At 31.3% G+C, this 22,441-nt stretch overlaps 1 protein-coding gene and 1 long non-coding RNA gene across 3 annotated transcripts; one reads left to right on the top strand and one right to left on the bottom strand.

The window, feature by feature from the left end:
* Positions 1–8,243: 8,243 nt before the first annotated feature.
* LOC129905781 (reticulocalbin-2) lies at positions 8,244–16,559 on the bottom strand. Of its 2 annotated transcripts, none has more exons than XM_055981349.1 (4): positions 16,133–16,559; positions 15,712–16,015; positions 15,498–15,645; positions 8,244–9,102 (listed from the first exon to the last, which is right to left on the bottom strand). In XM_055981349.1, the coding sequence occupies exons 2-4, from the start codon at positions 15,914–15,916 to the stop codon at positions 8,445–8,447; spliced, it is 1,011 nt and encodes a 336-aa protein (XP_055837324.1). In that variant the 5' UTR covers positions 15,917–16,015; positions 16,133–16,559; the 3' UTR covers positions 8,244–8,444. The 2 variants fall into 2 exon arrangements, with proteins under 2 accessions (XP_055837324.1, XP_055837325.1); XM_055981350.1 differs by having other exon boundaries at positions 15,712–15,982.
* A 3,574-nt stretch (positions 16,560–20,133) lies between these two features.
* On the top strand, positions 20,134–20,969 carry LOC129906482 (uncharacterized). The gene is made up of 3 exons (XR_008770798.1): positions 20,134–20,367; positions 20,476–20,845; positions 20,900–20,969. It is a non-coding gene; the product is annotated as an uncharacterized LOC129906482 (long non-coding RNA).
* The last annotated feature ends 1,472 nt before the right edge of the window (positions 20,970–22,441 follow it).

Raw genomic sequence — 22,441 nt, 5'->3', positions numbered from 1 at the left:
AAAAAAAAAAAATTTGTGCCGGTATTAACGGTATCTGCCATAGAACATTTTTTTTTTTTTTTTTGGTTTCTAAAATTCTAGAAAATTTTCAAAAACCACATTTTTGGATTTTTCAAAAATATATTTTGAAAATGGGTTGGTGAAAAATTTTTAAATTTCGTTTTTCTGTGTAAATTAATTATTTCTTCAAAATGGCATACCTACTAATTTTTTTTTTTTTTTTTGAAAAATATTAGAACATTTTTATATAGGTATATAAATTTTTTATTTTTTTAAACGGCTCTAACGATTTTCGATTTTTTTTTTTTTCTAAAAATTCTTTTTTTATACAAGAAATCAACTGGCATACTTGGTTTTATGTAAAACATCAATTTAAGAGGTGTTTAGTCAAACCGAGTCAACTCGTGCTATATTAGCAAACTCCCTTTGTTAATTTTACACTAGTTTTACGTTGTTTTTAACCAATCATTTTTCTGCGTACGATCCTTTTAATTTGAGTAGTTTAGTATGGAGAACAAAGTGAGACAAAAGAGATTTGTTCCATATTAGTCTAAGAGATGGTTGCAAGTTTTCGGACTGACTCGGGAAATAGAATTTTTTTCATGAAATTGTTGGTTAGGGGTGGGATAAGCAAATGCCAAATTGGCAGAAAGCAGACTGGATGGAATAAGCGTGGGTGGGGGGTCAAACTTGCATTTTTTTTTGGAAAAAAAACTTTCTCGGAAATGGGTGCAAAGTGGTGGAGGTGGTTGAAGAAGGTGTTAAAGTGACAATTCCAAAATGGCAGAAAGCTAAGTGGATGGAAAAGGGGTGGCAGAAGGGCGCAAAGTGGTAAATTTTTTTTTGAAATTTACTGACTCGGAAATGGCTGCCATTCTGCAAGTGTGTTCCTGATGGTATGTAGTTTCTAAATTCAAAATGGCAGAAAGCAGACTGGATGGGTTCTATTTTTTTTTAATTTTTTACTTCGGAGAGTGCCAAAAAAAACTTTTATTTTAAAAAAATATTTAAAAACAACGGCAACACCTAAAATCTTATATTATAACTTTTTTTTAAGGCCAAAACCCCATTATTTAAAAATCTTTTTAAATAATGTTGTTTTTGTGAAAAGTTTTTGAAACAAAAATTTTTAAACTCAAAATTTTAACTTTTTTTAAATTTTTTTTTGTAACTTTATTTTTTTTTTAAATTTAACACGATCGAGCTTTGCTTTTTGTATTTTTATTTAATTATCTAGCTAATTCTCAATGAAGTGTTGAAAACCAGATGCTAAAATGTCGTATAGTTTTTGAAATAATTAATTTTTAAACTCAAAATTTTTAACTTTTTAAACATTTTTTTTCTTATTTTAATTTTATTTTTAATTTTACGATATCAAGCACTGCTTTTGGTAATTAAAATCAATTTCGTAATCAATTCTAAATCAATTACTGAAAACCAGATGCTAAAATGCCGTAAAGTTTTTTTGAAATAATCAATTTTTTAATTCAAATTTTTTTATTTTTGGTAATTAAAATCAATTTTGTAATCAATTTTAAATCAATTACTGAAAAGCAGATGCTAAAATGTCGTAAAGTTTTTGAAATAATCAATTTTTTAATTCAATTTTTTTTATTTTTTTTGTAATTTTTTTTTCTATTTTAATTTTATTTTTAATTTTACGATACAAAGTATCGCTTTTGGTAATTAAAATCAATTTTATAATCAATTTTAAATCAATTACTGAAAACCAGATGCTAAAATATTGTAAAGTTTTTGAAATAATCAATTTTTTAACTCAAATTTTTTTATTTTTAAAATTTTTTTTTCTATTTTAATTTTACGATATCAAGCACTGCTTTTGGTAATTAATATCAACTTCCTTAACAATAAAATAACATATAGTTTTTGAAAAAAAATAATTTTTAAACTCAAAATTTTAATTAAATTTTTTTTTTACTTTATTTTTTTTTTCTAATTTTACGATATCAAGTATCGCGCTTGGTAATTAAACTCAATTTTGTAAAAAAAAAATACCTACATTAGTATACTATAGTTAATAGTACATGTTCTCGTAAAATGCAAAAAAGTCAAAAAAACTTTAATTCGAAATTTTTTTTTATCATTGTTTACAATCTTGGCCTATTTATTAAAATTTACAATTTAATTACTCAAAAACTGTAAGATTTCATGTAACATTGATAAATCTTACGATTTTTGAGTAATTAAAGTAAGATTTATCAATGTTTAGTATTTGCATTTTATGAGAACATGTGCATTCTATAGTATACTAATGTAAATTTTTTTACACCATCAGAAAGTAGACATTTTAACGAACGAAATGCCCACCGACTTTTTGAAAAAAGCTGGTATTTTAACACGTAAATTTTCGTTTGAAAATTAGGGTGCTTTTTTTGATATTAAGTCAAAATAGGATGAAAAAATAATATTTGAAATCAAATAAGTTACAGTGTATTTGTGACATAATAAGGTAGGGAATTTTTTTTTTTAAAACCATAAAAATAAAAACCAAAAACTCGGTTATTTGAATTTTTTACATAAATTTTGAGGTTATGTGAAAAAATGGTCGATACAAAAGTTATAGATCTTTTTGGCAAAGCTATCTGCAGTAGACATTTTAGCATCTGGTTTTCAGTAATTGATTTAGAATTGATTACGAAATTGATTTCAATTACCAAAAGCAGTGCTTGATATCGTAAAATTAAAAATAAAATTAAAATAAGAAAAAAAATGTTTAAAAAGTTAAAAATTTTGAGTTTAAAAATTAATTATTTCAAAAACTATACGACATTTTAGCATCTGGTTTTCAACACTTCATTGAGAATTAGCTAGATAATTAAATAAAAATACAAAAAGCAAAGCTCGATCGTGTTAAATTTAAAAAAAAAATAAAGTTACAAAAAAAAATTTAAAAAAAGTTAAAATTTTGAGTTTAAAAATTTTTGTTTCAAAAACTTTTCACAAAAACAACATTATTTAAAAAGATTTTTAAATAATAGGGTTTTGGCCTTAAAAAAAAGTTATAGTATAAGATTTTAGGTGTTGCCGTTGTTTTTAAATATTTTTTTAAAATAAAAGTTTTTTTTGGCACTCTCCGAAGTAAAAAATTAAAAAAAAATAGAACCCATCCAGTCTGCTTTCTGCCATTTTGAATTTAGAAACTACATACCATCAGGAACACACTTGCAGAATGGCAGCCATTTCCGAGTCAGTAAATTTCAAAAAAAAATTTACCAATTTGCGCCCTTCTGCCACCCCTTTTCCATCCACTTAGCTTTCTGCCATTTTGGAATTGTCACTTTAACACCTTCTTCAACCACCTCCACCACTTTGCACCCATTTCCGAGAAAGTTTTTTTTCCAAAAAAAAATGCAAGTTTGACCCCCCACCCACGCTTATTCCATCCAGTCTGCTTTCTGCCAATTTGGCATTTATGCTTATCCCCCCTATCCAACAATTGCTTATCCCCCCTATCCAACAATTTCATGAACAAAAATTCCATTTCCCGAGTCAGTCCGAAAACTTGCAACCATCTCTCCGTCTATATGAGCATACGGATTAGATAGATCTTTTGATCAGCGTTTAATAAAATATATTATCGTATTGGCTTTATTGATTACGTGTTCAATATGGCAACCAATTTTGAGTTCTTTATCACAAATGACTTCTAAATCAACTTAAAAAAAAATGTTCATATCGTCTGCATAAGCATCAGATAAACCAAGATCGAGCACTTGATTATCATCAATTATGGCTAAGATAAATAGCAGTCACACCTATATGGCACCCTTGCGGTATACCGAAAAGTGTTGCCGCACTTCTTGAGATAATTCTAAGTTGGAAAACTTAATAAGTAATTTTATCGCTTTCGCTTGGTTCTCAAGTCTACGGTTTTTATATTCTTCGATGTTGTTTTCTTTAAATAGCTCTATTTTTGGCAACTTTCAGCTGATTTTTCAAATTTAAAATTATAACGATTGAAATTTTATTTTAACAATTTATTTGTCTTACAAATTTTTCCTATAAAAGTAATGCCCACTTTTCACGAGTCGATTTTAGCCGCATGATATGTCGGTCGACTAGGATTTTTTACTATGGGTATGTCACTTTAGTCGCCTGTGACTTACGTTCACACGAGTCGAAAAGCTTTGCCGCACGGTAAAAATCGACTCGTGATAAGTTCCCATAACTTTTTCCCCAAATATTTTGTTCCTTATTTGTTTCATGTTAATATGTTTTTTTAGCATACTTATCAAAAATTAGCACGAGAAAATAAATGGAAAAGCCATGAAAAGTTAATCGGCCTTGTCACGAATTCCATTCGTATCGGAAATTTGCTACGATTCCCGAAAAAGGAAACACGGAATCCCTTCGTAATGGAAGGTTTTATACAAATCGAATTTGGTGATTTTGGAATTCGTGATAAGGCCGAATATCTGATGAATTTAAAGGATAACATCTCCTAAACATAAACGGATTTATATCAAGCTCCAAAATAACAAATCCGTTCTTCGAATTTTGAAATAAAGTACCATACTACAAATATTTGCTACAAAATTTGTATTCCTAGAAAAGTGGTACCACAAGTTATATCATAGGAAATGTATCTTGTATAAAGAGAAACATGATAAATTTTTCAGGATTCGTATTAAGAATTTCTTACGTCCGGGCTTATGATAGAGCCGATAGTTCTTAGCGAAGTTTCTACCATAATTAACAGAGAAATTATCGCGTCAACTTGTACCAAAAAATTGTGTTTTCTTACATAATCGAAAAATTATATCAACTCCGTATCTGTAGATAGATCCTTACTATAAAGCACCCTTTAAATGTAAATTGAGTAATTTACGGGCAGAGGCGTACTTTGAGTTGCCGGAGCCCCTGGGCAAGACTACATTTTGGGGCGCCTTTGATGTTTGGGGGATTTATTTGATATACAAAATAAGAAAAAAGTACGTATACGCCATACCTTTTTTTGGGGATATAATATATGGAGTGGTTGTGCTGTTAGTTCCGTGAAGCTTTTATAGAGGGCTCTAGTTTCTCTAAGTTTTTCGATGAGTGCATGCCTCCATTTAATTTTCATTTGATGGCTGTCATCAACAAGCGTGTTTATTTACAGCTGCGGAACCGGACTTCTCATTGAAAAACGAAGAAAGAAAGAGATGAAAGATAATCAGCGTCGGCAGCGACCCCTATCCATGCATATGGCGTTACAATGTATTAGGTATAGGAACAAGCACTCGATATATTATATCCTCTAAGGGGGATGGCTAAAAATTCTTCAAGTAATAATTTTTAGAGACCTAAGATATTACCTGTGTATATAATTTTTCTTTCAAAAATGTAATTTATTTTTCTGGGGCCCCAGGGCACCGACTGCGACCGCCCGACCCCAAGGGTGTGTACGCTCCTGTTTACCGGTCACCATTATGTGTATTTGAAGACCATGAACTCAGTGAAAAACTTTTCGCAAGCCAACTTGAAAATAGTTTGCTATTTTTTTGCTAATTTATTTAAGAAAACTCTGATCTTGTTATTTTTGTTTATTTTATTTCGTATTCAATTATTCGATCCAATATTGCCATATTTTGCTATCTGATTCACTTGAAAATCTTAAAATAGAAGAGTTCAAAAAGTGGTCAAAATAATAATTTTTAACACATACGCGTAGTCCGAGAGCCCACAGCAAATTTTGGGAGTGGAGGTATAACCAAAATTTGAGTATGCAGTTTTATAGCCTAATGCATTCTTAAAACGAAATCAAAAGTCTGGCAGCTGTAAATCGCGGCCTTATATGGTTTTTAGGGGGTTAAATATAGCGATTCTAAAGATAAGGACTGATGCTCTGCCATTTTCGCTAGACCAGAAGATATCAATCTTGACGGTGCGATCAATAGAACTCAAGTTATAAGCTGTTTAAGCGGCTTTGTTTTGGAGAGTTTTCCGTTTTATTTTTTGTTTGTTTATTTTTTTTTTTAATTCAGAACTCTCAAAAGAATAAGTTCTATTTGTCGCATCGCCAAGTTTGAGGTACTCAGGCTTAGGGGAAATGACAGAGCATCAGTCCTTATTTTTAGAATTTGATTTTGTGTTAATTTAGCCTATTCACAATAATTGGAACACTAGCGATATACAACCCCGTAAAAACCATATAATGCTGCGAATTAAAGTTGCCACACTTTTGAATTCGTTTTTACTTGCGATATAGGTACTATATATCAAGTTATGCATTCGTACAAAAAAAAAAGTTGAGATAACATTTTTCCATGACATTACGATGGTAGACAATGCCAAAAAAGTGGGTCCCGGAAGTCCGTCTGTCAGTCTGTCTGTCTGTCTGTATAAGGAGCTACAGCCTAAACGGATGGACCGATTATTGTCAAACTTGGTATGTAGCGTTATTTGGCGACTCTCCAGAGGGATTTTTGGAATTAATTTTTTTGGACCAAAAATAACGGTACTTGTCATATACCGATTTTAGTAAAATTGAAATATCTCGAAAACGGCTCTAACGATTTTGTTTAAAAAATTCAAATGTTAGTTTAAAGCTAAAGTCTATCTTTCAATAGAAAAAAATTTTTTTGAAAATCATTATTAACCGTACCTGCCATAGAACCGTTTTTTTCAAATCCGATTATCTCCGAAACTGCTTATTCGATTTCAACGAAACTTTTTGTGAAGAAGCATTTATATAATTTAAATATAAGCCAAAAATAAAATTTTGAAAAAAATAATTTTTGGATTTTTAAAAAAAATTTGAAAATTTTTTTTTGAAACGACATTGAACTTTTTTGAAATTTTGTTTTTAGATGTTGATTAGTGATTTCTACCAAATGGCATACTAATTTTATTTTAAAACTTTTTTTCCAAAAAAATATTTATAAAAAATTAGTTTTTTAAAAAACGGCTCTAACGATTTTGAAAATTTTTTTTTCTAAAAATGCATGTTAATATATCATTCTAAACTGCATACTTGTTTTGGAGGGCAATTTAATTTCAGATTTTATTTTATTTTTTTTTCAAAAACGAATTTTGTTTTTTTTTTCCAAATTTCTATATAAAAAGTCTTAAAAATTTAAGCAACTTTAACTCTAAGAGCAAGTTCGTGCGACCCAGTCGTGCATTTTATTTAGAATGCATAAGGCTATAAAACTGCATACTCACATTTTGGTTATACCTCCACCAGCAAAATTTGCTGCTAAAATACTTTTTTTCAAATTTTCAAAATCAAACGATCGCAAAAGACGCAATGATTTCCTTTTGAAAAATAAAAGTTTTTCAAAACCGAATTGATGTTATCAATCATATGAAGCGGTAGTTTCACGTGAATTGAATTACAGAAAAGGGCTAAAAATTCGCTAGGTTAAAGCTCAAACTCCTTTAAAAATTCCAAAAAGAATTTCCAAAACCAAAAAAAAATGTATTTACTATTCCGCAACCAAAAAAAAAAAAAAAAATGAAAATAAAAAAAGCATATTCTTTTCATGCTAATGAAGTATTGCTAAGCAACCTTCACACAATTGCACCAAATGTGAAACTTTTAAAACCATTTAATTATAGCTGCAGTAGGAACCATGATAATATTGAGGTGGATCTTTGTGTCTTTGTAACTATGGTGATACTCTTATTCGCCATAACGCATATAAATAGATTACCAGGGTTAGGTAGAGAATTTATTTGAAATCCCTGGAAACGAAAAGGAAATATACAAAAAAATACAAATGTTTTTGTCATGCGTCACTACACATTCAACAAGCTGCATCCAGGCACCAATTTTCAATACAAACATATGTATGCACCTTTCCTTGGGGATTTTTGTAGCTAGGAAAGGATGAGAGAATGCACAACATCATAAAACTCCCCCATACCTACATTTGAATGGCTGTTATGCAGGTTTATTCATACCCGTTTCTCTGGAATCACTGCTTCCTAAAGGAAGGATATGAAATAATAATAATTTTCAGCAACAAGTTGGGAGATTTTCTGAAGTATAAGTTGGGTAGTATATAAATGGTTTATGGGAGGTATTGGTCGGATGTTATTTTGATTTGATTTATATACCTACATAGGTACATATAAAGTTTCCTAGGCAACTTTTGTCCGTTTGTTGCACCATGAAACCTTTTGTATGATTTTATTTGCGTCAATGCGTAATTTTCTTTTATTTGAACCACCCTCGTTGGTTGATTTTAGGTATGAATATATTAAATCCTTGTTGGTAAAAAATAAAACTCAAAAAATGCTATAATTTTCCTTTAATATTAAAAAAAAATCATATATCGAGACTACAAGAGGCAATTAGTGAATTTTTGTTCAGATAAATAATTAAAAATTAATAATTATGCTATAAATGGCTTCACAGAATTACGTCTCATTTTTGGCAAATTCAAACAAATTAAAAAAAAAATCTCAATTTTTCTTCTTAAAAAAACACACACAGTTTACAATTCATCATCCAAACGATGAATATTTGTCAAATGATCACCATAATCGGTAGCTTCACTGCCAACAAATGTTTCATAATTATTTAATATTTCTTCATAAGACAGCCTATCATCATGATCATCATCGGCAGCGGCAAACAAATGATCTACTTCGTCACTTGCAACATCTTCATTGCTCGGTACAATCCAATTGAGTACCTCGTTTCCAATCAATATACCATCATTATTCTGATCGAAATCTTTATCGAAGCGTTCCTTCTCCGTGACTAACCATTCTTGTTCATGGTTTTGAGCTGAACCACCTAAAAATTCAACAAAATCAATTTGACCATCTTTGTTCAAATCCTTATCGCGCATTGTTTGTTCCAAAACAATTGGCAACATTTGTGGATGTTCTTCGGGATTTTGGAAGAGAATAAATTCTTCGAGTGTTAGAGATCCATCTTTGTCACTGTCGGCTGCATTAAACATTTCTTTGTCATCTTGAATCATTTTTTGTTCTTCCTCAAAGCTATCGTATTCGGTTATATCCTTCTTGTGGTTCTCATCTTCCATTGAATATACATCCATCATGTATTCTTTCCATGTTATCTTATCGTCAGTATTGGTGTCGATTTCTTCGAAGCGATCAACAGCTTCTTCTTCGGATAGTTTTCTAGAAGAAAAAATGGTAAATTTATAAAATTTAAAAAAGTCAACAATAAGTATGTGTATTTTTAAATAATAAACTTTCGAAACGCTATGCAATTAAAACACTTAAGTTTTGATTTATATTAGGAAAGATAAAACAACTTTTAGCTTTTGTATTTTTGTAATTTACATTAAATAACACAATATGTTATAAATATTTAAGTGCATGCATTTTAGAAAATTGTATTTAAAAAGAATTAAAAGTAATTACTATCTCATAATCTCATATTAAAAATTTTAAATTAAAATAAAAATATTTTATAAGAAAACCACAAGAAACAGTGAACGTATAAGTAAAACAAGTGTTAAAGAAGGAGTCTGGATGTTCTTCACCTAAGCTTCAAGTTTGAAAGACTAGATAATAAAATTATGGATATGCATAATTAAATAAACTGATTTTTTGATTTTAACAACAATTTTTGGATCTAAGCCTTGGCTTATATTTCTATTATTATGTTATTTTGAATCTATTTAAAAAAAAATATGTATCTATTATTTCAGTTTCCTTAAATCACTATAGCAAACCGTAGTTTGAATTTTAAGTTTGCAGATTTATTTCAGGTGTATTAAGTTTACTAACTTCAGCCTTATTTTAATCTTATCGTATTTTTAAAATAGCGGTAAGTTTTGTTGCTAGCTTTTCTAAATTAATCTTAAATGTAAGAACAAAATTCATTAACAAAGGAAACTTTATTTCTTCGAAAAGAATTAAATGGAGATTTAAACGTATCATTGAATTTTCTGTAAAGTGATGATTTGTTAAGGTATTGATAGTCAAAAGTATGGTTTTTGGTTTGATGGTAGATTTGGCAGTCTAAAAAAATTGTAGGACAGTCAAACAAAAATAATCTTGAAGCTTAAAAAATAGCCTTTTAAAAATAAAAATCATTTTATCTGAAAAAAATTTCCCACCTTCTTATGAAGGAAAATAAAATACAATTTTTTTTTTGAAAATTTAGAAAATTTTAGAAGAATGTACCTTTCTCATGTTTTTTTTTTTAATTATACGATCTTTTTCACGAATTTAGTTTTGTTCATTTAATTTTTTGGGTAGTGTATATCAATTGAAAACATCAAGAGTTTTTTTTTTTTAACTTTTTATGAAAACATATTTTTTGAAAATCAATAATAAAGGTACCTTCCATCATTTTTTAAATATAATACTGTTATAAAAAAAAATTAATGATACGAGAAAGCGTGCAAAAATAGATGTTTTCTCTAGATCCGATAGATATTTTAATATAAAATACTATCTTTTTAGTAATTTAATAAGCTTAATAAGGTTTATCTGGACTAAATATTCGGAGCCAATGACGATACCAAAAAAAAAAGGTCATAAAGTGAAATAATACGTTTAAGACCAAAACAGATGGTGACTTAAAAGATTCGATTGTCAAGGGATTCTTTTCCAGTCTCAAAGAATACTACACATACATTATTAAGTGACTATACGCTATTATTTGGATATCTATCAAATGAATGTTGTGACGTCTTATTAGCAAAGTGAACTTGAAGAAGTGCAACAAAAGTAAGTCATTTATACTTTGCGGAGCCTAATTCATGGGGGAGTCTCATGGGTGGGACTTAAACTACCCTTTCTTTTTAAAGGGTTATTCAGGAGTATACTCGTGAAGATAAGAGTGCTCAATAGGATCTTAATATGCCGACAGGGCCATTGACACAGATAACAGAAAATCAGCTTTCATTACCATTCTAAAAATCAATGAAGGCTTTCAGATGGGATTCCAATGTGAAAACAGTATTGATAATAGAAAAAATGATTAAATGTTTTTTGGGACACATTTTTGACTTTTTTTTCAAAAACTTATAACGAAAAAACTATTTAAAATGGAAGCTTAAAAATTAAAAGGAATCTGAATGACTTATTACTATCCTCCATATCATAACGATTGTGGCATTTTAAAGAAAAAGGATTTTGTCTAGAGATTAAACTCTTATGGAATTCTGATGATATGAAGACGAATGGTTAGCAAATCATATACAGTGCAAACCAAATACATTTTATTATGTGCCAAGAGATTGCATGATAAAGAATATTTGGGCTTAGAACTACATATTCTATTCCGATTTGATAAGTCGAATTCCTTTCAAAAAAAAAAGAATCGATTTGAAATCGATTTTATGTTTAGTAAAACATGCAATTGTTTACGACACATAAAACGCATTGAGATCGATTTTAATTCGAATTTTTTATTTTGCTGAAAGGAATTCGACAATAGTCTCATACCATATTGAAATCGGAAACATAAACCAAAAAACAAAATGCAAAAACCTAAACATTTCCATCATGGCTGATAGCCAAATCGCACAATAGCAAAATGCCGTCAGCTGCTAATAAATATAACACTGTGCTGGTTAAAATTCAGAAAACATAGTACCAGACTCCTAGACAAAATAAATAGACAGACATATGGTTTATTTCCAACTATACTGCGGTATAAGAGAAAACATGAGAGGAAAAAGGCAATGGAAACGAAATTTTGAATGAAACTCCTAAGTTAAAGTAGGTAAAAATTTTACTTGAAAATTGTAAACAAAACCTGCACCCTTTTTAGTAGAAACAAATTGATGTTTCATCAGCGTGCGAATACTAAAATTCCTTTAACAAACTTGGAAACAGAGTTATTCGAGAATTCCATGAGAGCTAAAATTGGGATTCATAATTTGCCTTTAAGACTTCTGTACAATTCATATTTAATTCATTACAAGAGAAGCTTGACGATATTATAAACAAAGAAAGTGAAATGAGACCAAATTGCTCACATGAGAATCTATTTAATTTTGACAACCCAAACGCAGAGCGGAAAAATATTTTGCCGGAGAATCAATTTTGAAAATAAAAATTCGCGAGGATTTTTAATGATTATTTTTGAATTCAGTTATCATCAAAATAAATTAAAATCCAAGAGGGAAAAGAAAACGAGCAAGTTTCCCTTTTTAATTTTTTCAAGCCAATAGCGAAAAATTTAAACGCTTTAGTAAATTACTAAAGCCATTTAGTAAGTTGATAAGTTACAAATCCGTATGCTTTTTTAGTAACTTACTAAAATGGCTTTAGCAATTTACTTAACCGTTTAAAATCTTGCGCCAATAATTCGCGACCTTAGGACAAGAAGGTTCTATCTGCAATCTTATCACTTTAGAGAAAACGAAGATGTAATATTTAATCTTGTATAACTTTTCAACCAAAACTTGATTCTAAATATCGCCGGCACAAAGCCAAAACCGCGAATCTGCATTTTTGGACATTTTCACTTTAATGCGTCATTTAACTTATTATCGGTCCCTCTATCCACTGTTTCGACCCCAACCATCGATCTGTTTCCTAAAAGCCTTAAATATCAATTTCCGTAGCATGAGTTCCCATAAGATTGCATGAATTTCCAAAACTTTGAAGCCGTTTTTCTCAAAACTACAATTTTGCAGATTCGTGGTTTTGGCGTTGTGCCCACGATATGTTCTTCAATTTTTACATTATATTGTTTCATAAATTTTGTTGCATTAATTCAATAAAAACTATAAAGAATAGTTAATCAATAATTTATAATTAAAAAAATCGATAGAACTTTGTTGCTCAACGATAAGGTAAATAAACGTAGGACAAGAAGGTTCTAATTACCAGATAGAACTTTGTGTCACGGTAAGGAATTTAGTTTTTCAGATAGAACTTTATTTGTTTAGGGAATTAACCAAACAATACTTTTCCAAAGGTTTTTGGTGTGCTGAACTCGAATCAGAATTCAGAAACATTCTATCAGCTCCCGTTTTTTTAAATATTACCGTTAGAAAATGCAAAAACACCTGTTTCTGAATTTATGCTGCAATATGAGAGAATTTTTTTCAACAGTTTTTGTGAGGGTTTGGATAAGAATTGCTTTTCTGCTTTAAAAATCTGTTTAAATCTTTGCGATGTCTTTTTTATAATCCGAGATATTTTAATTTGAAGTTACTGCAGTTTGAAATAACGTTATTGATAAAAAAAGCGAAAACTCACGTACTTAAACTTAAGATATCTTGCAAAATAAAATTGATACCGGAAAAATTTAAACTGATTTTAAAATTAAAAAAAAAAAAACAGTTCTTATAAGTAGAAACCGTTAAAAATTATGTTGACAAAAGGTACCTCACATCATAGCATAACCTCAAAAACAGCCAAAACACGTTTTTTTTTGCAAATTCTAACGGCAATATTTCAAGAACTAAGACCGAGAGAATATTTCTGACTGTATATTCGAGTTAGGCACACCAAAAACTATTGGAAAAGTATTAGTTTGGTTTATTCAGAATAAAAATAGTCAAACTTTGTTGACCAGAACTATCAGCCAAAAAACGTGTTTTTGCATTTTCTAATGGCAATATTTCAAAAACTAGAGCTGATAGAATATTCCTGACCCCGTATTCGAGTTCAACACACCAAAAATCCTTGGAAAAGTATTGTATAGTTTATTCATCCAAAACCTTGTGTGCAGTGTTATAAAAGAAAAAACAGAAAGTATGAAGTTTCATGTACATAAGTAAAAACTAAATAAGTTCACAGCATTTTTTAACAATTGATATTGAATTCACAGCACTAATTTCATGTATTTAGGAATGTAGGTTAGGGCGGAGTGAAACTGCACTTTTTTTTCTTTTTTTTTTTTCTTCTTCTACATACCAGGGACGGGTGCCATTAGTCATCAAAAAAGAGCATACCAAATCTCAGCCCGATCAAAAAATATCTTGAGGGTTCACAACGCCCTTGAAAATTTACATGCTTGTTGGAAGTAATGTACTGGGAGCAATTTTCAAAAGAGATGGAGCATTGTGCCAAAAAGTTAGAGCGTGCAGGTTCGGTCGAGATAAGAAAAAAATCGTATGGGAGGAGGGTCTATTCCCATTCGTTTAGCGGGGAGGGGCAATTTAAAAAAGAAATTATTTAATTTGAAACAAAAAAATATTAAAAACCAACGGTTATACTTACAATAACGTGCTATACCTTTTTGTAAAGCCTAAAACCTCATCTTTTACAAAAATGTTTAATATGGCCTTTTTCTGGCACAGTTTTTGAAAAATTAATTTTCGAAATCAAAATTTTGAAAAAAAAAATTTCGAACTAATTTTTTTCAAAATTTTATGTAAATATGTACTGCTTAAGTTTTTAAAATTCGATGCTGTTATTTGTTTTTAAAGAAAAAAAAGAAAACCGCATCCAAAAACATCTTGTCATTTTCGAGAAATTAACAAAAAACCAAAACTATTTTTGTCTAAGAAATTTCTTTATTTTTTGTTTTTACGTGGCTGGATCATGGGGGTTGGGTGTGCTCGCCGCCCATGGATTCTTGCAGTAAGGGCCTTAAGTCAATAAAATCGCAATTTTTTAATGAAAATTGAACAATAAATAATAATGTACATGTTTTTCGAATAAAAAAAAAAATGAGTAAAACAAAAAAACTCAAAAAACTCCATAAATTAACCTCTATGGTGTTTTCATTTTTTTTCAAGTGACTTGTGAACCCTCTAAAACTTCTTTGATCGATCTGAAACTTTTTTGCCGTTATTTAAGTTCCAAATGGCACCCATCCTGGCTATGTAGAACAAAAATTAAGACAACTTTTTTTTCACTCCACCCTAATGTAGGTATTGCACTGGTATTGTAATACCAGTAATTCCAAGGAGTACTAGGTTCTAATGATGATATGTTTAAATATTCATTTACAGCAATAAGGTTCTATCTACGACGTAAAATTCAACAAGGTTCTATCTACGAAATATTTTTTATTTTTTAGGGCAAAAGGTTCTATCTGGCAATTAGAACTTTGTGAACTTAAATTCATATTCAGTGTTTGTAGATAGAACCTTGTTGGCTTCAATTTCATGAGTTATTTCATAAACGGAAAGAGATAGCCAAATTTGGATAGCGGCAATCGAAAGAGCGTAGCCTTTTTAGTGTAATGCAATATATAACGCAATTTTGGAAAAAATGTCAGTTAGAACCTGACCTAAGGTCGCGAATTGTAAAATACGGTTCTGTTATTTTGAGCAAGTCAGCTATTTTGTAAGAAGTCTTGAAAAAACATTTCTGACTTAAAACTTGATTTGGTCTTATTTGACTTTAAATATACTTAAATAAGACCAACTCGGCCTCATTTCTCAACAAAAGTTAGCCTTATTTCTGAAAGCGAAATAGGGCCAACTTTCAAAAGTCGATCTTATTTCACATCCTTACAAAGTAGGAACAGACTGGGCTAGTTTGGTAGAATAAAAACATTCTGCACACAAAATGAAAAGTAGCAAATTACAGTATCAGTCGCATTTAAAGGTATGTATTAATTCAAATTCAAAAACAAAACAAAAACTCACTTAAAAGATCTCAAAATCCATGCTTTAAGTTCATGCCTATCAACAAATTCATCTTCATTTCTATCCATCATCTTAATCAAAACTGCCAAACGTTTTTTCGATTCTTCAGGTGAAAGAGTATCGTATTCTTGTGCTTCCTTTACATTACCTATAAACAAAAAGGTTTTGATAAGATTACAATAAGCAATAAAAAAAATACTCTTAATCTTCTTACCAATAATAGCCTCATGATCGAACTCAACATGATGCTCTCCATCTTCGTTGTGGTGAGCATCTCTTGGACTATAAGATCCATCTTTCAAACGCTCCTTACTTGTGTGCTTTTCATGTTTGTGCGTTGTGGCTGCAAAAGTGCAGTCAAAAGTAGCTAAAGCTACTCCAACAATCAGCAACAACTTTGCCAAATGTACTTTGTTCATAATTTTATTGCTGGGTTTTATCTAGAACTTATCTCCGAACTGTTCCCAGGGCGATTAACACGTCAACTGAAGAAATAGAAAAAAAAAACCCGAACCCACCTGGACTCGCATAAGTTTATGAATTAATTCTTTTTTTGTTCATAAAATTTATAATTTATGCAACGTATAGAGTTCAATCGGGGGGAATTTACATAAGTCGATTATTATATTTCTTACCTTTTGCCAAATGATCGACCGACCCCTCGACAAATAATGAAAGAAAGGAAATTATTTGCTTTATTTGCTAAAAAGCCGACTTGGCCAAGAGAAGCTACGCAAGCATATAATAATAACAACAAAAGCTAAAAGCAATGGGAATCTATTTTTGGGGTGATTAGCCTGATGAATTAACTAAAAACAATTTTTTTTTTGATTTTGTGGAGTTGTAGAAGAAAAGGCAAAGTTGAAATAAACAATTTTTTTTTGTTGTGGTTTTTTTTTGTATTCTTGATGAGCGCGTCCAAAATGAAATGTCAAATTTGGAGTGATTTGATTGGTTGTTTCAAAAATTATAGGAAAAAAAATGTAAGGGTATTATTACACTGACATTTTGTTTTCTAATATCGTAAAATATGAATTGAAAAATATTTTATTGGCGATTGTTAAAGTTGAAATGCATAACGGTGGTAAGAACAAAAACTTAAATTAACAGGACGGAAGAAACTAGCATCCGACATTTTACTTTTTTTTGTTAGGACTTTTGACATGGACGCCGTTTTTAGAAATACAAAATGTAAACATCCGTCCTGTTAAAATTAGTTCAAAAGTTGAAACTACGGCGCGAGTAGTATGTGCTCCAATAGCCAATAACACAACAACGGCGCAACTAGTGTTAATGCCGACTTTTCACGAGTCGATTTTTGTCGTGCGGCGAAGCTTTTCGACTCGTGTGAACGTAAGTCGCAGGTGACTAAAGAAAAATCCATTGACCTACTATATATGGACTGCTAGTCGTTTGACTTTTCCATACAAAAATTTAAAAAGAAATGATTCCACATCTTTCTAGCTCTACTAGCGGTATAACCTTAGACGGCGAAAAGAGGTAACTTTTAGTGAATGACATCTGTCGTTAAAAGGTAGTGCTTTCTCTGTTTTTCTATATTTGTTCCTTTCGCACTTCGTCAAAAATGTTGCACTTATTCTCCGCTTTTTTTTAGGGCGCTAGTATCGCGAAGAAACAAGTGGAACCAACCTGAATATGCTTCTAGCAGTCCATATATATTATGTCAATGGAAAAATCCTAGTCGACTTAAGGCTTGGCGACACTGGAGGGTATGCGGTAGCGGTACGGGTAGCGATGAGGGTACTTGTATGAAAAAAATTCCAAACTGACACATCAACGTTCAGGTGTTACCGCTATACCGCATACCCTCCGGTGTGGCCAAGCCTTTAAGCCGTGCGAGATAATCGTGTGGCTAAAATCGACTCGTGAAAAGTCGGCATAATTCAACTAACATTTCAGCTTCGGTTAAGGTATTACAAAAGCTACATTTCAGCTTCTTTTAAACTTTAGTAAGGTTGCTGGGCATGGAGAACGTTATACAAGTTTGACCCTCTATAAGGATCTTAAACGAAGCTTTACAGAAGCTCCACTGAAGCTTTGAGATTTGACAGATAGCTTCGGAAGAGCTTGTATAGCTCTTTGATACATGTCCTTTGTATATAAAATCTATAGTACTATCATGAAAAAAAACAGCGCCACCAAAAAAGTAAGCTAGCGAACGAACTAAAAAATATGTCAAATTTCAAACAGAAATGTATATCTCATCTCCTTACTCCCATTATTAATTCGATCTGAGCGCCCTCGCGACCACTCAGGTAACGAACAAACTAAAAAATTGCACTTCATGATAGTACTATAGATTTTATATACAAAGTACATGTCTTATCGAAATTTAAAAAAAAACTACAAAAACAAAAAAGAATTCTTTTTTAACTGGTTTTAAATCATGAATTTTATCTTTTGATCTGATATTATATATAAATTCCATTATAGTGTTTAGTATATCTATTAATAATAATTTTAAAAGTATATAATTTTTTTACCACACCCAGGAATCGAACTTCGTAATCTGCTTGTTGGTAGTCCACCGCTCTACCAACTCGGCCATCCTAGTATATTCATTAGTGCCTGGCTACACAGTGATTTTTCAATCGATTGAAAAATCACATGCTACACACTGTTGTGCCCAATCACGTTCCACTTTTACATTTTCTAGGAACAAATGTCAAAAAGAGGAAAAATTAAGAAATGGAACTGTACTGATCTCAGAAAATTCAGTTCCCTTCATGAGCACCTTCCCCCTTCTTTCTTTATCCCTCTTGCCTACAAACTTACTGCTTAGGCGATTGAAAAATCACCGTGTAGCCAGGCACTTAATGAAATCAAAAACTTAATCAGTTCAAATAGCAAAAAAATGTCCGAGCTAAATTATTCAATGTCAAAACCAAAAAGTGTACGAGCTAAGATTATTTAATATCAAAACCAAAAATCGAATACAAAACTTGGTAATTTATGTAAAGCTTCTCTAAATTCATTAACAGGCTTATCCGACAAACAAGCTTTCTTCGTTTAAGTTTCTTTAAGAGTATTTAAACAACTTATTAGAAGTTGTTAATTAAGTCCGAACTTCTATAAGGACCAGTTGTACAAACGTGGTTCAGCCTCGGATCAGGAATTTAACCCACCGATTTCGGCGGATTAGCTGCGGGTCAACTTCGGTTCAAGCATGGATGTGGCTATTTTTACATATGTGAACCTTGAACGAGTGCTAAAACGCAACCTTACCACCGATTTCAGAAGATAAAAGTTGCTGAACCACGGATTAAATATTTGTACAACTGGCCCTAAGCCGTCAAATTTTGAAGCTAGCTTAATACAAGCTCTATAAAAAGTAGATCCTGCAAAATTTCAATTTACAGAAGCTGTTATGCTAGTTGGGAATGGTCATAGTCTTAAAATGTAGCTAAGAATATACAAATGATTTTTAGTTTTTTGTTAAAACAAATTTTTCTGAATCCAACATGAATGCAATATGGTCATATGAATGGTTTTGGTTTTTTGTGAAAAAATTTTTTTGAATCCATCATGGATGTAATGTCCATATACCACTACGGAGTTAAAAAAAAACATGAGCACGACACATTTTTGACAGACAGCTGCCAAAGTGTATGTACAGTGGTGCCAAACATTTGGACGGATTTCAAAAGTCCCGATGTAGTTTTTTTTGCACAAAATCTATATAGATAAACAAAAAACACACCTAAATACATTGACCTATTATATATGGACTGCTAGTTGATTCTCGTTTCCATACAAAATTTTTGAAAATGTGGTTCAATGATTACTAGTAGAGTTGGGCACTTTAGTTCATTTGAGTGATCGATCATTTAAGTTCAAATCACGCTACTGAACTAGTTCAGAACTAGTTCATTTTAGTTCAATTTATTTTAATCACTCCGGTTTTGTTAGAATTAAAAAACAAAATGTAAAATTGACGCATTCTACATAATAAAACAAATACAACCTTAAAATAACAGATATGTACAATGTACATATTTTATTTTCTATAAAAATTATTAGTTTCGTTCATATACTTGTCGAGCTTTCTGGTTCCTGACGAAAGTCTAGAAGAAGTACGTTTTGCTTTCATTATATCGAAATCATAGTAATGCAAGGACCAAGATGATACTTTTTTTTTTGTTCTTGCTCAGAAATAAGAAAAAGTGGTGCTTGAAGAAGAAACGCTGATACTGGCACAAGCGACCTTTTGTTTTACATCTAAATCTTGAGGTAGAGCAGAAGAACTGATTTCGCTCAACAGAGAACTGGATGCAATTTCATATGCACTTTGGTTTCTGCACCCCTTCTTTAAACGTCTGTCGGATTTCAAGGGCGCTGTCGTCGTAAAAGACAAGGAGACAAGGAAAAATTCCCTATACAGATGGGACTTCCTTTCACTTAAAAAATATATAAATAAAATGATAATGCAAGGTGAGCGCAAGCTGTTGCTGTTTAGTTTGTTGAAACAAATATTTTTCGCTATTCGCGACCTAAATTGAACTAAGTAAGTGAACTAAGTTCACTAGTTCACCAAGATGAACTAGTTTATTGAACTAGTTCGTTCGCGAACTACACAAGCCTAATTACTAGCGCCTGTGGAAGAAAGTGGTAAATAGAACTCAGTTAGCGTAGCGACATCTTCCGTCAGATTGCTTGAAGTACCATTTTTTGTGCATAGAAACTATGGCCATCTACATTTTTTGGCTATAAAAATCAGTAGCACCTGTCTTTTTTGAAGTCTACTTTTTGACGTTTTGGAAGAAAAGAATTCTTTCAGAAAAAAAGTATTTTAAAATGTTTGTGCAAAACAAAATATCGGGGTAAAATAATTGAATCGTGTTGGAAAAAGGTTTTTATATCAATTTATTAATATCCGAAAGTTATTAAAAATTAGAATTAAATCGTTAAAAAAAAATTAAGTGTTCTTTTTTCAATAATTTTCTTTGTTTTTTTTCAGATGCAATCGTGGAATCGTGTTGGATGGAAGGAGGGCCAAATGCTCCCGCAAACTAAATACATGCCTCCATTCATATCAATAAAAAGTCTAGTAAGTGCCACGATTCATCAACAACAGCATCCGAAACAGCATTATCACACCAAAATCAACAATAACAGCTTAAGCACCAATTACAACAGCTGAATCCCGATATGATCCGCCAGTCCATTTTTTTTTTAATCCCGGCTGCAGAAATCAATGCGAGGACGAGCTTAAGATGCCAATTTATAACATGGAACCAATCGACAAAATAAGCCTATCCTCAAACGAGACAAATGCCCGAACAGCCAGGACAACAAATGTCTGGAACGGGATATAACGCAAAATTAAGGTTAGATGAATAAAAATTATATTTTCTACTCAACACCTTTTTGTATGTTTCTAGTTCATATGGAATACTTCCAACATCTTGGTCATACTGGCCAACGTGTGGATAAATGCAAAAGACCTGCATATGGGTAGGTACAAGGTACTAGGAATATATAAATTCGTTGCAAATAAAGATTATTGCCCAGTAAATGATGGTTGTTGGTGATGTTAATGAAATGTTCATGCCCTTATTCGATGGTGTCCTTGTCGATGCAGAAAAATATGTAACTGGAACAAACTCCTAATATGTTTGTTGACAAAAGGAAAAGAATCATATCTTTTGCCAGCCACACAAGCTGGTCTAAAGCATCTAATTGTGCTGAAAAGCTGCTCGTATTCTATTCAATCAGTTGCTGATAATGTGAAGATTCTGAAAAACTTCATAATCGTGACGATCTTAAACGAAACAGGGAAAGAGAAAACTGACTAGAGTGTGCTCAGTAGATTTGTTTATTTATTCATATGTGGATATTGCTTCAATTTGGCGAGTTCAAGGTTAACAGGAGGAGAAGTCTATAAATACACAATTTTCCAGGTAAGTCCAAGGCCATAGTTTCTTTTAGTTTATTCGTTTATTATCAAAAAAAAAATCAGACTGTTAACAAAAACACTATTCTTGCATTTTGCTGTAATGTCATTTCTTTTTAGATCAGTTGGGGTTGAATATTTTAAAAATTTCCCTGAGAGATGATCCACAGTCGCCGGCAGTTACGGAGTTTGTGGAAACAGAACCTCAATTCTTTGTAAGTATTTTTTTTCTAAAAAATAAAGCAAATCTCTTACTTTACAAATTAATCCAAAATTTTCCTTTTTAGGAATGAAAATCGAAGAAGTAGCTCCAGCACAAGAACTACACCAAGCTAAAATCGGAGAATGTAAGAGAAAATCAATACCTCATAGCAGATTTTTACGTAACACTCAACACTTTGTGTCGTATACCAACGGTGTCCTAAAATTGTTCTCATCGAAACTCCAAATGCAAAAACCATGAAGGAAGAATGTAAAAAGCGCCATTTGTTAGAAGGTTTCTTCCGAGCTTTCTTGGTAAAGCTTTTTCTTTTCTGTTTACATATCGAGGGGTAAGGAAATTAAGTCTGGCAATCGTATGATTAACATCGAGCAGAGGTTGATTAGTATTTTGAATTGTAATGCGATATTTTACAAAGAAGCGGATACATTTTTCGCCCGCGAGTATTTTGTGCTTCAGGAATGTACAAATAGGATACAGCACCAGCAGTAGGTCCACAATTGGAAAACTCTGATGCAATCTATGAATTGAAATTTTTCGTTAAATAAAACAAAGTAAATGAATATGTCTTCTTACTCGTTTGTAATAATATTGGCGACGTTTGGTTATACACCGGGCCATGATCCTGCGTTATATGTAAAAACTTGCTCGTCAATTTTTTCTAATTCTAACTCCTCCCAATCAGACTCGAATGCTTTAAATCCTTCTTTCCCAATTGGTTGCAAGGTGTTGTCCAGTTCTACACGCATTTATGCAACTCTCGACATGCCTGAAGGGCTACCGTTAGTCTTGCAAGGATTTCAGTTGACA

Source organism: Episyrphus balteatus, chromosome 1, assembly GCF_945859705.1.
Source record: "Episyrphus balteatus chromosome 1, idEpiBalt1.1, whole genome shotgun sequence".
Taxonomy (NCBI): Eukaryota; Metazoa; Arthropoda; class Insecta; order Diptera; family Syrphidae; genus Episyrphus; species Episyrphus balteatus.
The sequence above is the reverse complement of the archived record's forward strand: the minus strand, read 5'-3'. Positions and strand labels throughout refer to the sequence as shown.